This window comes from Panulirus ornatus, chromosome 7 (genome assembly GCF_036320965.1).
Source record: "Panulirus ornatus isolate Po-2019 chromosome 7, ASM3632096v1, whole genome shotgun sequence".
NCBI lineage: Eukaryota > Metazoa > Arthropoda > Malacostraca > Decapoda > Palinuridae > Panulirus > Panulirus ornatus.
Window position 1 is genome coordinate 51,120,624 of NC_092230.1, and position 18,584 is coordinate 51,139,207.

The 18,584-nt window shown below is 40.7% G+C and overlaps 1 protein-coding gene across 12 annotated transcripts in view; it reads left to right on the forward strand.

The window, feature by feature from the left end:
* Nucleotides 1-18,584, forward strand: part of LOC139749640 (SET domain-containing protein 9-like) — a 186,279-nt gene that overhangs the window by 39,876 nt on the left and 127,819 nt on the right. Inside the window, exon 2 of one of the 12 annotated variants that reach the window (XM_071663801.1) lies at nt 1,725-10,606. The exons of the other annotated variants lie outside the window; for them this stretch is intronic. Within the exon in view, the coding sequence (XP_071519902.1) occupies nt 2,853-3,938 (1,086 nt within the window). The 5' untranslated portion in view covers nt 1,725-2,852 and the 3' untranslated portion in view covers nt 3,939-10,606. Of the gene's footprint in view, nt 1-1,724; nt 10,607-18,584 lie in introns of those variants that run through there. 12 annotated transcript variants of the gene reach the window in all.

Here is an 18,584-nt window from a genome sequence, read left to right on the forward strand (position 1 = left end):
TATGGATGGGGTTGTTAGGGAGGTAAATGCAAGAGTCTTGGAAAGAGGGGCAAGTATGAAGTCTGTTGGGGATGAGAGAGCTTGGGAAGTGAGTCAGTTGTTGTTCGCTGATGATACAGCGCTGGTGGCGGATTCATGGGAGAAACTGCAGAAGCTGGTGACGGAGTTTGGTAAAGTGTGTGGAAGAAGAAAGCTCAGAGTAAATGTGAATAAGAGCAAGGTTATTAGGTACAGTAGGGTTGAGGGTCAAGTCAATTGGGAGGTGAGTTTGAATGGAGAAAAACTGGAGGAAGTGAAGTGTTTTAGATATCTGGGAGTGGATCTGTCAGCGGATGGAACCATGGAAGCGGAAGTGGATCATAGGGTGGGGGAGGGGGCGAAAATTTTGGGAGCCTTGAAAAATGTGTGGAAGTCGAGAACATTATCTCGGAAAGCAAAAATGGGTATGTTTGAAGGAATAGTGGTTCCAACAATGTTGTATGGTTGCGAGGCGTGGGCTATGGATAGAGTTGTGCGCAGGAGGATGGATGTGCTGGAAATGAGATGTTTGAGGACAATGTGTGGTGTGAGGTGGTTTGATCGAGTAAGTAACGTAAGGATAAGAGAGATGTGTGGAAATAAAAAGAGCGTGGTTGAGAGAGCAGAAGAGGGTGTTTTGAAATGGTTTGGGCACATGGAGAGAATGAGTGAGGAAAGATTGACCAAGAGGATATATGTGTCGGAGGTGGAGGGAACGAGGAGAAGAGGGAGACCAAATTGGAGGTGGAAAGATGGAGTGAAAAGGATTTTGTGTGATCGGGGCCTGAACATGCAGGAGGGTGAAAGGAGGGCAAGGAATAGAGTGAATTGGAGCGATGTGGTATACAGGGGTTGACGTGCTGTCGGTGGATTGAATCAAGGCATGTGAAGCGTCCGGGGTAAACCATGGAAAGCTGTGTAGGTATGTATATTTGCGTGTGTGGACGTGTGTATGTACATGTGTATGGGGGGGGTTGGGCCATTTCTTTCGTCTGTTTCCTTGCGCTACCTCGCAACCGCGGGAGACAGCGACGCGGTATAAAAAAAAAAAATATACATATATAGTTTGTTAGGAGGATTATTAAAAAATCAATATATTTACCTATAGTTAATGTGAAAGTAAAGTCTGCAAAAATTACCCATTAGATTGAGATAAACGAAACTTTTTGAATACAGGACTTTCGTTCAGCAGGATAGCGAATTGAATATGAAATGAATTGACCTTGAATTCTTAGCTTTTTTATTTTTTGACCACATTACTTTCGAATATTTAAGTTTAGGATTAAGAATTCTATTACTCATTTATATCTTCACACAGTCATTACATGCTTAGGCTTTTTGTCCAATTATAATGATTTGAGTCAGCAACTCAGTGGAGAACTAGGTGAGTTACCACTTATTATTGTATCTCCACAAACAACAACCATTCTCTCTCTCTCTCTCTCTCTCTCTCTCTCTCTCTCTCTCTCTCTCTCTCTCTCTCCCTCCTCTCTCTCTCTCTCTCTCTCTCCCTCCTCTCTCTCTCTCTCTCTCTCTCTCTCTCTCTCTCTCTCTCTCTCTCTCTCTCTCTCTCTCTCTCTCTCTCTCGAACTACTCACTCAATTACAGTCACTCAAATACATTTGTTAATAAGAAAATTCATTGTCTGTACATATATTGCTTTTGTTATTTATAATAACCTTTTATTTTCTACCCTTCAATCATAGGAAGAGCAAAACATGGAAATATTTAGACTCAGTTGGAATTTACATCCCTAATGAACTGTCTTATTAGTATGCCATAGTTTGTCGGCCAGGACGTGAATGTAATAGCCAAGTCTTCTTTCTGTGAGTCTTATCTGGAGAAAGTTCATCCAAAAATCAAAGATCGTGATGTTTTCAAGCATAAAGAAGCAGTGCTTAAGAAATAAAGACTGGCTCCAAGTGTAGTATGCCGGCATCGAGTGAAGGTTATATGTGGTTTGACTTATAATTGCCAAATCAAATTAAGCTCCCTCCATCATCAAAAGCAAAGTACATACATACATTGCGTCCTGCCTGGGTGGGTGTTGATACACCCAAACAATACTATCCCTGGGACGACCAAGAGAAGAAATGTCAGTAGATATTTGGCAGCAAGTGATTAGCCAGATTTATAAGTCTGAAATTGGGTTTGTAATTCAACTAGATGAGTCCACAAATGTGACCAATTGTGCTCACTTAGTTGAATTTGCTTGGTATGCAGGACATGAAGGCATTAAGGAAAAGTTGTTGATGAATGCAGCACTAGAAGCAACATCTAAAGCAGGTGCTATCTTTGAAATGGTATGTTTATTTTTCAAACAACAAGGTTTAAAATGGGAAAATCTGAAAGGCTCTGTGAGTAATGATGGGTTACCAGCAATGTTAGGACGAAGGTCGGGCTGGCTTCAGGCCTTGTGTCATGGAAGCAGATCTTCATTATGTGACACTTATGCATTGCATGATCCATCGGTTTGCAATGGCATGCTGCAGGGTCATTCCTGCCTGGTGAGCTATTATCACTGGTGGTCAAGATGGTTAACCATGGTAAAGGGTGTCCTCGTAACAGCCAGTTATATAAACTAGTGTGTGTGTGAAGATTTTGGTGCTGAGCATTTCTTGCAAAACTTCACCTATGGAGAGGAAACATTCAGTCTGATACTTTGGCTATGTTTAGTACTACGACAACATTTCTAGATCACAGTCAGAAACTGACATACATATTCAGAGAATTAATCAGTGAGCTTCTTATGAAGCTCCAAAAGTAACTTAATGGATATTTCCTAAACCTTGGTCGAGTTGAATTGGTGAATCTTCTGAACTCTTTCATGACAAATGATCACTTGGGCTGGGCTGGCACAGGTTATCATGCAGGAAGAGCTGCTAGAACTCCATGATGATCATTCTGCACATGATATACATGATGATCATTCTGCATGTGATGTACACATGATGATCATTCTGCATGTGGTGTACACCATGATAATGATCATTCTGCATGTGATGTACACTATGATGATGATCATTCTGCACATGATGTATGCCATAGTGATCATTTTGCATGTGATGTACACCATGACGATCATTCTGCACATGATGTACACCATGATGATCATTCTGTATGTGATGTACACCATGATGATCATTCCACATGTGATGTACACCATGATGATCATTCTACAAATTATGTACACCGTGATCATTCTGCATGTGATGTACACCATGATGAAGATCATTCTGCATGTGATATACACCATGATGAAGATCATTCTGCATGTGATGTACACCATGATGATCATTCTGCACATGATGTACACCATGATGATCATTCTGCACATGATGTACACCATGATGATCATTTTGCACATGATGTACACCATGATGATCATTCTGCATGTGATGTACAGCATGATAATGATCATTCTGCATATGATGTACACAATGATGATCATTCTGTATGTGATGTACATCATGATGATGATAATTCTGCCCATGATGTACACCATGATGATCATTCTGTATGTGATGTACATCATGATGATGATAATTCTGCCCATGATGTACACCATGATGATCATTCTGCATGTGATGTACACCATGATGATCATTCTGCACATGATTTGCATCATGAATTCAGATGATCATTCTGCATGTGATGTACACCATGATGGTCATCATTCTGGACATGACATGATGTACACCATGATACTTATCATTCTGCACATGATATACACCATGATACTGATCATTCTGCACATGATGTACACCATGATGATCATTCTGCATGTGATGTATACCATGATGATCATTTGGCACATGATGATCATTCTGCACATGATGTACACCATGATGATCATTCTGCATGATATACATGATGATCATTCTGCACATGATGTACACCATGATGATCATTGTGCATGATATACTTGATGATCATCGTGCACATGATGATCATTCTGCATGTGGTACACACCATGATGATAATTCTGCACATGTACTCCATGATGACCATTCTGCACATGTACTCCATGTTGATCTTTCTGCACGATGTACACCATGATGATCATTCAGCACATGATGTACACCATGATGATGATCATTCTGCATGTGATGTACACCATGATTATGATCACTCTGCATGTGATGTACACCATGATTATGATCATACTGCTTGTGATGTACACTATGATGATCGTTGTGCACATGATATACACCATGATGATCATTCTGCATGTGATGTACACCATGATGACCATTCTTCACATGATGTACACCATGATAATGATCATTCTATATATGATGTACACCGTGATGATCATTCTGCATTGATGTACATGATGATGATCATTTTGCATGTGATGTACCCCATGATAATGATCATTCTGCATGTGATGTTCACCATGATGATCATTCTGCACATGATGTACACCATGATGATGATAATTCTGCATGTGATGTACACCATGATGATCATTCTGCACATGATGTACACCATGATGATGATCATTCTGCACATGATGTACACCATGATGATGATCATTCTGTATATGATGTCCACCATGATGAGGATCATTCTGCATGTGATGTCCACCATGATGATGATCATTCTGCATGTGATGTATGGGTTGCTGGTATTTCCATGAGCATGGCTTCATGAGTCAACATTTTCAGTGTTGATTAAATCAAAACACCTGAATATGATTTTCATTTAGTTGCTAAAGTTTCCCCTTGTAGTAATGAAGTTGTAGCCTAAAAACAGGCTGAACTATCTCATTAGTATTTAGTATGTTGTTTTGACATGTTTTGAGTACTTTTACTCTTTAATCGTGATTAGTGTATATAACATATGTATGGAACAGATCAAGGTATTTTATAAATTCACTAAATTCAATTTACTGGTTTTATCAATAGTATAAAATCTCTATATAGTCTCATACTGATTTCATAATAAAATGATATAAAATCAGCATAATTTTATCAATTTTTGAGCCTTGATTTTTTGGGTTCATGTTGTCATGTATTTCTTTCGTTATCGTTCTAAACTGTACAGTTCATTTTGTCATGTATTTCTCTCATCATCATTCTAGACTGTACAGGTCATATTGTCATGTATTTCTCTCGTTATCATTCTAGACTGTACAGTTCATATTGTCATGTATTTCTCTCATTATCATTCTAGACTGTACAGTTTTTATTGTCATGTATTTCTCTTGTTATCATTCTAGAATGTCCAGTTCATATTGTCCTGTATTTCTCTCGTTATCATTCTAGAATGTACACTTCATAGTTTAGGACCACTATTATTTTCATGCTATGTAAATGACATGAAGATTAGTGTCTCATGCCAACTTCTTTATGCTGATGACAATATTCTGATTGTATTGCACAAGGATGCTAATGTTATCTCATATAGATTAGGAAAAGAACTTGAATCATATGATAATTGGATGATTAATAACAAACTGTCTCTTCACTTAGGAAAAACTGAAGTTATGATAGTAGAATCTAAAAGAAAACTGGAGAAGGTAAATAATTTTGCAGTGACATGTAATGGTCAGGTAATAAAAGGATTACAGTCAGTGAAGCATGTAGGAATTTATTTGGACCATTGTTCCTCTGGGGAGTTAAACTGTCAGTTCATAATCAAGTCAATAAATGCAAGCTTAGAATTTTTATACAGATAAGCAAATGGCTATGATCAGAAAATTAAAAGAACCTTATATTCTTCTTTAATTCAACCTCATTTTGATTATGCATGTTCTTCTTGGTATTCTGGAGTAAGCAGTGGATCCAAAAAACAGCTACAAATTTGTTAGAACAAAATTATTAGATTCATTCTAGGAGTAGCTCTTTGTTAGAACAAAATTATTAGATTCATTCTAGGAGAAGACTCCACAGCTCCAGAAAGGAGAAAGGAAACATGTTAAGTGTGAGAATAGGGTTAAGCAAATAAAACTGAATCATGACTTTAGCATATACAACAACAAAGGGCCCACATATTTTACAGGAAATCTTCATAGGGTAGTAAATAACCAATCAATTGGGACTAGACATAGTGAGTTTATTTTTTGTGTAACAAGAGCCAAGGGAACTGCAGCTCATACCTTTTATCATACAGCTGTTAAAGAATGGAATTCATGTCATGTATTTCTCTCGTTATCATTCTGGACTGTGATGATGTCTTCCAAAAAAGGGAATCACAATTTTTCTGTGATCAGGACCCACTTAAAAGAAAAAATATATGCCCACGTCATTTTCACTGTCTTGGTGAAACAAAGTATTTAGTCTGTAAAGAAATCAGCATTAAAGACTCTTGTAATGCACTATGTTACGTTCTGCCTGTCATGTATTTCTCTCGTTATCATTCAAGACTATACAATTCATATTGTCATGTATTTCTCTCATTATCATTCTAGACTCTACAGTTCATATTGTCATGTATTTCTCTCATTATCATTCTAGACTGTACACTTCATTATTTATTAATATTTTTTATTTTGCTTTGTTGCTGTCTCCCGCGTTTGCGAGGTAGCGCAAGGAGACAGATGAAAGAAGTGGCCCAACCCACCCCCATACACATGTATATACATACACATCCACACATGCAAATATACATACCCATACATCTCAATGTACACATATATATACACCCACAGACACATACATATATACACATGCACACAATTCACACTGTCTGCCTTTATTCATTCCCATCGCCACCTCGCCACACGTAGAATAACATCCCCCTCCCCCATCATGTGTGCGAGGTAGCGCTAGGAAAAGACAACAAAGGCCCCATTCGTTCACACTCAGTCTCTAGCTGTCATGCAATAATGCCTGAAACCACAGCTCCCTTTCCACATCCAGGCCCACAGAACTTTCCATGGTTTACCCCAGATGCTTCACATGCCCTGATTCAATCCATTGACAGCATGTCGACCCCGGTATACCATATCGATCCAATTCACTCTATTCCTTGCCCGTCTTTCACCCTCCTGCATGTTCAGGCCCCGATCACTCAAAATCTTTTTCACTCCATCTTTCCACCTCCAATTTGGTCTCCCACTTCTCCTCGTTCCCTCCACCTCTGACACATATATCCTCTTGGTCAATCTTTCCTCACTCATTCTCTCCATGTGCCCAAACCATTTCAAAACACCCTCTTCTGCTCTCTCAACCATGCTCTTTTTATTTCCACACATCTCTCATACCCTTACATTACTTACTCGATCAAACCACCTCACACCACATATTGTCCTCAGACATCTCATTTCCAGCACATCCACCCTCCTGCGCACAACTCTATCGATAGCCCACGCCTCGCAACCATACAACATTGTTGGAACCACTATTCCTTCAAACATAGCCATTTTTGCTTTCGGAGATAATGTTCTCGACTTCCACACATTCTTCAAGGCTCCCAGGATTTTTGCCCCCTCTCCCACCCTATGATTTACTTCCGCTTCAGTGGTTCCATCCGCTGCCAGATCCACTCCTAGATATCTAAAACACTTTACTTCCTCCAGTTTTTCTCCATTCAAACTTACCTCCCAATTGACTTGACCCTCAACCCCACTGTACCTAATAACCTTCCTCTTATTCACATTTACTCTGAGCTTTCTTCTTTCACACACTTTACCAAACTCAGTCACCAGCTTCTGCAGTTTCTCACATGAATCAGCCACCAGCGCTGTATCATCAGCGAACAACAACTGACTCACTTCCCAAGCTCTCTCATCCCCAACAGACTTCATACTTGCCCCTCTTTCCAAAACTCTTGCATTCACCTCCCTAACAACCCCATCCAAAAACAAATTAAACAACCATTGAGACATCACACACCCCTGCCGCAAACCTCCATTCACTGAGAACCAATCACTTTCCTCTCTTCCTACACGTACACATGCCTTACATCCTTGATAAAAACTTTTCACTGCTTCTAACAAGTTGCCTCCCACACCATTATATTCTTAGTACCTTCCACAGAGCATCTCTATCAACTCTATCATATGCCTTCTCCAGATCCATAAATGCTACATACAAATCCATTTGCTTTTCTAAGTATTTCTCACATACATTCTTCAAAGCAAACACCTGATCCACACATCCTCTACCTCTTCTGAAACCAAACTGCTCTTCCCCAATCTGATGCTCTGTACATGCCTTCACCCTCTCAATCAATACCCTCCCATATAATTTACCAGGAATACTCAACAAACTTATACCTCTAATTTGAGCACTCACTCTTATCCCCTTTGCCTTTGTACAATAGCACTATGCACTCATTCCGCCAATCCTCAGGCACCTCACCATGGGTCATACATACATTGAATAACCTTACCAACCAGTCAACAATACAGTCACCCCCTTTTTTAATAGATTCCACTGCAATGCCATCCAAACCAGCTGCCTTGCTGGCTTTCATCTTCCGCAAAGCTTTTACTACCTCTTCTCTGTTTACCAAATCATTTTCCCTAACCCTCTCACTTTGGACACCACCTCGACCAAAACACCCTATATCTGCCACTCTATCATCAAACACATTCAACAAACCTTCAGAATACTCACTCCATCTCCTTCTCACATCACCACTACTTGTTATCACCTCCCCATTAGCCCCCTTCACTGAAGTTCCCATTTGCTCCCTTGTCTTACGCACTTTATTTACCTCCTTCCAGAACATCTTTTAATTCTCCCTAAATTTAATGATACTCTCTCTCCCCAACTCTCATTTGCCCTCTTTTTCACCTCTTGCACCTTTCTCTTGACCTCCTGTCTCTTTCTTTTATACATCTCCCACTCATTTGCATTTTTTCCCTGCAAAAATCGTCCAAATGCCTCTCTTCTCTTTCACTAATAATCTTACTTCTTCATCCCACCACTCACTACCCTTTCTAATCAACCCACCTCCCACGCTTCTCATGCCACAAGCATCTTTTGTGCAAGCCATCACTGCTTCCCTAAATAGATCCCATTCCTCCCCCACTCCCCTTACCTCCTTTGTTCTCACCTTTTTCCCTTCTGTACTCAGTCTCTCCTGGTACTTCTTCACACAGGTCTCCTTCCCAAGCTCACTTACTCTCACCACCCTCTTCACCCCAACATTCTCTCTTCTTTTCTGAAAACCCATACAAATCTTCACCTTAGCCTCCACAAGATAATGATCAGACATCCCTCCAGTTGCACTTCTCAGTACATTAACATCCAAAAGTCTCTCTTTGGCGCGCCTGTCAATTAACACGTAATCCAATAACGCTCTCTGGCCATCTCTCCTACTTACATACGTATACTTTTGTATATCTCGCTTTTTAAACCAGGTATTTCCAGTCGCCAGTCCTTTTTCAGCACATAAATCTACAAGCTCTTCACCATTTCCATTTACAACACTGAACACCCCATGTATACCAATTATTCCCTCAACTGCCACATTACTCACCTTTGCATTCAAATCACCCATCACCAGAACCCGGTCTTGTGCATCAAAACCACTAACACACTCATTCAGCTGCTCCCAAAACACTTGCCTCTCATGATCTTTCTTCTCATGCCCAGGTGCATATGCACCAATAATCACCCATCTCTCTCCATCAACTTTCAGTTTTACCCATATTAATGTAGAATTTACTTTCTTACATTCTATCACATACTCTCACAACTCCTGTTTCAGGAGTAGTGCTACTCCTTCCCTTGCTCTTGTCCTCTCACTAACCCCTGACTTTACTCCCAAGACATTCCCAAACCGCTCTTCCCCTTTACCCTTAAGCTACGTTTCACTCAGAGCCAAAACATCCAGGTTCCTTTCCTCAAACATACTACCTATCCTTTTTTCACATCTTGGTTACATCCACACACATATAGACACCCCAATCTGAGCCTTTGAAGAGGATGAGCACTCCCCGTGTGACTCCTTCTGTTTCCCATTTTAGAAAGTTAAAATACGAGGGGAGGATTTCTGGCCCCTAGCTCCCGTCCCCTTTAGTCGCCTTCTACGACACGTAAGGAATGCGTGGGAAGTATTCTTTCTCCCATATCCCCAGGGATAATATATATATATTTTTTTTTTTTTTTTTGCTTTGTCGCTGTCTCCTGTGTTTGCGAGGTAGCGCAAGGAAACAGACGAAAGAAATGGCCCAACCCACCCCCATACACATGTATATACATACGTCCACACACGCAAAATATACATACCTACACAGCTTTCCATGGTTTACCCGAGACGCTTCACGTGCCCTGATTCAATCCACTGACAGCACGTCGACCCCGGTATACCACATCGATCCAATTCACTCTATTCCTTGCCTGCCTTTCACCCTCCTGCATGTTCAGACCCCGATCACACAAAATCTTTTTCACTCCATCTTTCCACCTCCAATTTGGTCTCCCACTTCTCCTCGTTCCCTCCACCTCCGACACATATATCCTCTTGGTCAATCTTTCCTCACTCATTCTCTCCATGTGCCCAAACCATTTCAAAACACCCTCTTCTGCTCTCTCAACCACGCTCTTTTTATTTCCACACATCTCTCTTACCCTTACATTACTTACTCGATCAAACCACCTCACACCACATATTGTCCTCAGACATCTCATTTCCAGCACATCCACCCTCCTGCGCACAACTCTATCGATAGCCCACGCCTCGCAACCATACAACATTGTTGGAACCACTATTCCTTCAAACATAGCCATTTTTGCTTTCGGAGATAATGTTCTCGACTTCCACACATTCTTCAAGGCTCCCAGGATTTTCGCCCCCTCTCCCCACCCTATGATTCACTTCCGCTTCCAGTGGTTCATCCGCTGCCAGATCCACTCCCAGATATCTAAAACACTTTACTTCCTCCAGTTTTTCTCCATTCAAACTTACCTCCCAATTGACTTGACCCTCAACCCCACTGTACCTAATAACCTTGCTCTTATTCACATTTACTCTTAGCTTTCTTCTTTCACACACTTTACCAAACTCAGTCACCAGCTTCTGCAGTTTCTCACATGAATCAGCCACCAGCGCTGTATCATCAGCGAACAACAACTGACTCACTTCCCAAGCTCTCTCATCCCCAACAGACTTCATACTTGCCCCTCTTTCCAAAACTCTTGCATTCACCTCCCTAACAACCCCATCCAAAAACAAATTAAACAACCATGGAGACATCACACACCCCTGCCGCAAACCTACATTCACTGAGAACCAATCACTTTCCTCTCTTCCTACACGTACACATGCCTTACATCCTCTGATAAAAACTTTTCACTGCTTCTAACAAGTTGCCTCCCACACCATATATTCTTAGTACCTTCCACAGAGCATCTCTATCAACTCTATCATATGCCTTCTCCAGATCCATAAATGCTACATACAAATCCATTTGCTTTTCTAAGTATTTCTCACATACATTCTTCAAAGCAAACACCTGATCCACACATCCTCTACCACTTCTGAAACCAAACTGCTCTTCCCCAATCTGATGCTCTGTACATGCCTTCACCCTCTCAATCAATACCCTCCCATATAATTTACCAGGAATACTCAACAAACTTATACCTCTAATTTGAGCACTCACTCTTATCCCCTTTGCCTTTGTACAATAGCACTATGCACTCATTCCGCCAATCCTCAGGCACCTCACCATGGGTCATACATACATTGAATAACCTTACCAACCAGTCAACAATACAGTCACCCCCTTTTTTAATAGATTCCACTGCAATGCCATCCAAACCAGCTGCCTTGCTGGCTTTCATCTTCCGCAAAGCTTTTACTACCTCTTCTCTGTTTACCAAATCATTTTCCCTAACCCTCTCACTTTGGACACCACCTCGACCAAAACACCCTATATCTGCCACTCTATCATCAAACACATTCAACAAACCTTCAGAATACTCACTCCATCTCCTTCTCACATCACCACTACTTGTTATCACCTCCCCATTAGCCCCCTTCACTGAAGTTCCCATTTGCTCCCTTGTCTTACGCACTTTATTTACCTCCTTCCAGAACATCTTTTAATTCTCCCTAAATTTAATGATACTCTCTCTCCCCAACTCTCATTTGCCCTCTTTTTCACCTCTTGCACCTTTCTCTTGACCTCCTGTCTCTTTCTTTTATACATCTCCCACTCATTTGCATTTTTTCCCTGCAAAAATCGTCCAAATGCCTCTCTTCTCTTTCACTAATAATCTTACTTCTTCATCCCACCACTCACTACCCTTTCTAATCAACCCACCTCCCACGCTTCTCATGCCACAAGCATCTTTTGTGCAAGCCATCACTGCTTCCCTAAATAGATCCCATTCCTCCCCCACTCCCCTTACCTCCTTTGTTCTCACCTTTTTCCCTTCTGTACTCAGTCTCTCCTGGTACTTCTTCACACAGGTCTCCTTCCCAAGCTCACTTACTCTCACCACCCTCTTCACCCCAACATTCTCTCTTCTTTTCTGAAAACCCATACAAATCTTCACCTTAGCCTCCACAAGATAATGATCAGACATCCCTCCAGTTGCACTTCTCAGTACATTAACATCCAAAAGTCTCTCTTTGGCGCGCCTGTCAATTAACACGTAATCCAATAACGCTCTCTGGCCATCTCTCCTACTTACATACGTATACTTTTGTATATCTCGCTTTTTAAACCAGGTATTTCCAGTCGCCAGTCCTTTTTCAGCACATAAATCTACAAGCTCTTCACCATTTCCATTTACAACACTGAACACCCCATGTATACCAATTATTCCCTCAACTGCCACATTACTCACCTTTGCATTCAAATCACCCATCACCAGAACCCGGTCTTGTGCATCAAAACCACTAACACACTCATTCAGCTGCTCCCAAAACACTTGCCTCTCATGATCTTTCTTCTCATGCCCAGGTGCATATGCACCAATAATCACCCATCTCTCTCCATCAACTTTCAGTTTTACCCATATTAATGTAGAATTTACTTTCTTACATTCTATCACATACTCTCACAACTCCTGTTTCAGGAGTAGTGCTACTCCTTCCCTTGCTCTTGTCCTCTCACTAACCCCTGACTTTACTCCCAAGACATTCCCAAACCGCTCTTCCCCTTTACCCTTAAGCTACGTTTCACTCAGAGCCAAAACATCCAGGTTCCTTTCCTCAAACATACTACCTATCCTTTTTTCACATCTTGGTTACATCCACACACATATAGACACCCCAATTTGAGCCTTTGAAGAGGATGAGCACTCCCCGTGTGACTCCTTCTGTTTCCCATTTTAGAAAGTTAAAATACGAGGGGAGGATTTCTGGCCCCTAGCTCCCGTCCCCTTTAGTCGCCTTCTACGACACGTAAGGAATGCGTGGGAAGTATTCTTTCTCCCATATCCCCAGGGATAATATATATATATTTTTTTTTTTTTTTTGCTTTGTCGCTGTCTCCTGTGTTTGCGAGGTAGCGCAAGGAAACAGACGAAAGAAATGGCCCAACCCACCCCCATACACATGTATATACATACGTCCACACACGCAAAATATACATACCTACACAGCTTTCCATGGTTTACCCGAGACGCTTCACGTGCCCTGATTCAATCCACTGACAGCACGTCAACCCCGGTATACCACATCGATCCAATTCACTCTATTCCTTGCCTGCCTTTCACCCTCCTGCATATTCAGACCCCGATCACACAAAATCTTTTTCACTCCATCTTTCCACCTCCAATTTGGTCTCCCACTTCTCCTCGTTCCCTCCACCTCCGACACATATATCCTCTTGGTCAATCTTTCCTCACTCATTCTCTCCATGTGCCCAAACCATTTCAAATCACCCTCTTCTGCTCTCTCAACCACGCTCTTTTTATTTCCACACATCTCTCTTACCCTTACATTACTTACTCGATCAAACCACCTCACACCACACATTGTCCTCAAACATCTCATTTCCAGCACATCCACCCTCATGCGCACAACTCTATCCATAGCCCACGCCTCGCAATCATACAACATTGTTGGAACCACTATTCCTTCAAACATAGCCATTTTTGCTTTCGGAGATAATGTTCTCGACTTCCACACATTCTTCAAGGCTCCCAGGATTTTCGCCCCTTCCCCCACCCTGTGATTCACTTCCGCTTCCATGGTTCTATCTGCTGCCAGATCCACTCCCAGATATCTAAAACACTTTACTTTCTCCAGTTTTTCTCCATGCAAACTTACCTCCCAATTGACTTGACCCTCAACCCTACTGTACCTAATAACCTTGCTCTTATTCACATTTACTCTTAACTTTCTTCTTTCACACACTTTACCAAACTCAGTCACCAGCTTCTGCAGTTTCTCACATGAATCAGCCACCAGCACTGTATCATCAGCGAACATCAACTGACTCACTTCCCAAGCTCTCTCATCCACAACAGACTTCATTCTTGCCCCTCTTTCCAAAACTCTTGCATTCACCTCCCTAACAACCCCATCCATAAACAAATTAAACAACCATGGAGACATCACACATCCCTGCCGCAAACCTACATTCACTGAGAACCAATCACTTTCCTCTCTTCCTACACATACACATGCCTTTCAACCTCAATAAAAACTTTTCACTGCTTCTAACAACTTGCCTCCCACACCATATATTCTTAATACCTTCCACAGAGCATCTCTATCAACTCTATCGTATGCCTTCTCCAGATCCATAAATGCTACATACAAATCCATTTGCTTTTCTAAGTATTTCTCACATACATTCTTCAAAGCAAACACCTGATCCACACATCCTCTACCACTTCTGAAACCACACTGCTCTTCTCCAATCTGATGCTATAGTTCATATTGTCATGTATTTCTCTCATTATCATTCTAGACTGTACAATCTTATTGTCATGTATTTGTCTCGTAATCATTCTAGACTGTACAGTTCTTATTGTCATGTATTTCTCTCATTATCATTCTGGACTGTACAGTTCTTATTGTCATGTATTTCTTTCATTATCATTCTAGACTGTACAGTTCATTTTGTCATGTATTTCTCTCATTATCGTTCTAGACTGTACAGTTCATATTGTCATGTATTTCACTTGTCATTCTTGACTGTACAGTTCTTATTGTCATGTATTTCTCTCATTATCATTCTAGACTGTACAGTTCATATTGTCATGTATTTCTCTCATTATCTTTCTAGACTGTACAGTTCTTATTGTCATGTATTTTTCTCGTTATTATTCTAGACTGTACAGTTCATATTGTCATGTATTTCTCTCATTATCATTCTAGAATGTACAGGTCGTATTGTCACGTATTTCTCTCATAACCATTCTAGACTGTACAGTTCATATTGTCATGTATTTCTCTCATTATCTTTCTAGAATGTGCAAAAAAAAAGTTCATATTATCATGTATTTCTTTTGTTATCATCCTAGACTGTACAGTTCATATTGTCATGTATTTCTCTCATTATTATTCTAGAATGTACACGTCATATTGTCATGTATTTCTCTCATAACCATTCTAGCTTGTACAGTTCATATTGTCATGTATTTCTCTCATTATCATTCTAGAATGTACAGGTCATATTATAATGTGTTTCTCTCATCATTCTAGACTGTACAGTTCTTAGTGTCATGTATTCCTCTTGTTATCATTGTAGACTGCACAGTTCTTATTATCATGTATTTCTCTTGTTATCATTCTAGACTGTACAGTTCTTTTTGTCGTGTATTTCTCACGTTATGATTCTAGACTGTACAGTTCTTATTGTCTTGTATTTCTCTTGTTATCATCTTTAGTCTGTACAGTTCATATTGTCATGTATATCTCTCATTATCATTCTAGACTGTACAGTTCATATTGTCATTTATTTCTCTCGTTATCATTTTTAGTCTGTACAGTTCATATTGTCATGTATATCTCTCATTATCATTCTAGACTGTACAGTTCATATTGTCATTTATTTCTCTCATTATCATTCTAGAATGTACAGTTTATATTGTCATTTATTTCTCTCATCATTCTAGAATGTACAGGTCATATTGTCATATATTTCTCTCGTAACCATTTTAGTCAATACAGTTCATATTGTCATGTATTTCTCTCATTATCATTCTAGAATGTACAGGTCATATTGTCATGTATTTCTATCATTATTGTTCTAGACTGTACTGTTCATGTTGTCATGTATTTCTCGTTATCATTCTGGACTGTACAGTTCATATTGTCATGTATTTTTCTTATCATTCTGGACCGTACAGTTCATATTGTCATGTATTTCTCTCATTATCATTGTGGACTGTACAGTTCATATTGACGTGTATTTCTCTTGTTATCATTCTGGACTGTACAGTTCATATTGTCGTGTATTTCTCTCATTATCATTCTGGACTGTACAGTTCATATTGTCATGTATTTCTTTTATCATTCTGGACTGTACAGTTCATATTGTCATGTATTTCTGGGAGTGGATCTGGCAGCAGATGGAACCATGGAAGCAGACGTGAATCATAGTGTTGGGGAGGGCGCGAAAATCCTGGGAGCCTTGAAGAATGTTTAGAAGTCGAGAACATTATCTCCGAAAGCAAAAATGGCTATGTTTGAAGGAATAGTGGTTCCAACAATGTTGTATTGTTGCGAGGCGTGGGCTATGGATAGAGTTGTGCGCAGGAGGGTGGATGTGCTGGAAATGAGATGTTTGAGGACAATATGTGGTGTGAGGTGGTTTAATCGAGTAAGTAATGTAAGGGTAAGAGAGATGTGTGGAAATAAAAAGAGCGTGGTTGAGAGAACAGAAGAGAGTGTTTTGAAATGGTTTGGGCACATGGAGAGAATGAGTGAGGAAAGATTGACCAAGAGGATATATGTCTCGGAGGTGGAGGGAACGAGGAGAAGTGGGAGACCAAATTGGAGGTGGAAAGATGGAGTGAATAAGATTTTGAGTGATCGGGGCGTGAACATGCAGAAGGGTGAAAGGCGGGCAAGGAATAGAGTGAATTGGATCGATGTGGTATACCGGGGTTGACGTGCTGTCAGTGGATTGAATCAGGGCATGTGAAGCGTCTGGGGTAAACCATTGAAAGTTCTGTGGGGCCTGGATATGGAAAGGGACCTGTGGTTTCGGGCATTATTGCATGACAGCTGGAGACTGAGTGTGAACGAATGGGGCCTTTGTTGTCTTTTCCTAGCGCTACCTCGCACACATGAGGGGGGAGGGGAATGTTATTCCATGTGTGGCGAGGTGGCGATGGGAATGAATAAAGGCAGACAGTGTGACGTGTGCATGTGTATATATGTATGTGTCTGTGTGTGTATATATATGTGTACATTGAGATGTATGGGTATGTATATTTGTGGGTGTGGCCGTATATGTATATACATGTGTGTGGGGGTGGGTTGGGCCATCTCTTTCGTCTGTTTCCTTGCGCTACCTCGCAAACGCAGGTGACAGCGACAAAGCAAAATAAAAATAAGAATAAAAGTATTTCTCTTGTTATCATTCTGGACTGTACAGTTCATATTGTCATGTATTTCTCATGTTATCATTCTGGACGGTACAGTTCATATTGTCATGTATTTCTCATGTTATCATTCTGGACTGTACAGTTCATATTGTCATGTATTTCTCTTATCATTCTGATGTGTAGAGTTCTTATTGTCATGTATTTCTCATGTTATCTTTCTGGACTGTACAGTTCATATTGTCATGTATTTCTCTCATTATCACTGTAGACTGTACACTTCATATTGTCTTGTATTTCTCTCTCCATTGTGAGAGTTCAAGTTCTTTGAAGCATAATTGATTTCCTACAATCCATCAGTTTTGTGTGTTTAGAGTTTTTGCATTACTTCCAGGTTGTATATTTTTGTCTGCTTAACAGGTGTGTGTATGTGTGTGTGTGTGTGTGTGTGTGTGTGTGAGAGAGAGAGAGAGAGAGAGAGAGAGAGAGAGAGAGAGCTGTTGATTGTACAAAACAACCAGGTCCTGACGTAATTCATTTTAATCTTTATGGTGTAGAATTGTCTGTTACCTTCTTATAGGAAGTAAATGATTTATTTTAGTTTGTTGAAAGATGTTTAGGAATATGAAGTTTGTTAATGTTAGTGAACCAGGAAGTTGGAGGCACTGTGTGTGTGTGGTGGGTGGAGTTGGCTTAGTGCCCAGGAACCTGTGCCACTCTGTGCCAAGCCTTAATCACATTACTCACTCTCTCCTCCATTATGGACCCCTGGCTGCCACTGATGTACACTGTACATTCCTGACCCCTGGCTGCCACTGATGTATACTGTACTTTCCTGAACCTTGCCTGCTACTGATGTACACTATACTTTCCTGACCCCTGGCTGCTACTGATGTACACTATACTTTCCTGACCCCTGGCTGCTACTGATGTACACTGTACATTCCAGACCCCTGGCTGCTACTGATGTACACTACCTTCCTGACCCCTGGCTGCTACTGATGTACACTATACTTTCCTGACCCCTGGCTGCTACTGATGTACACTGTACATTCCAGACCCCTGGCTGCTACTGATGCACACTGTACATTCCAGACCCCTGGCTGCTACTGATGTACACTACCTTCCTGACCCCTGGCTGCTACTGATGTA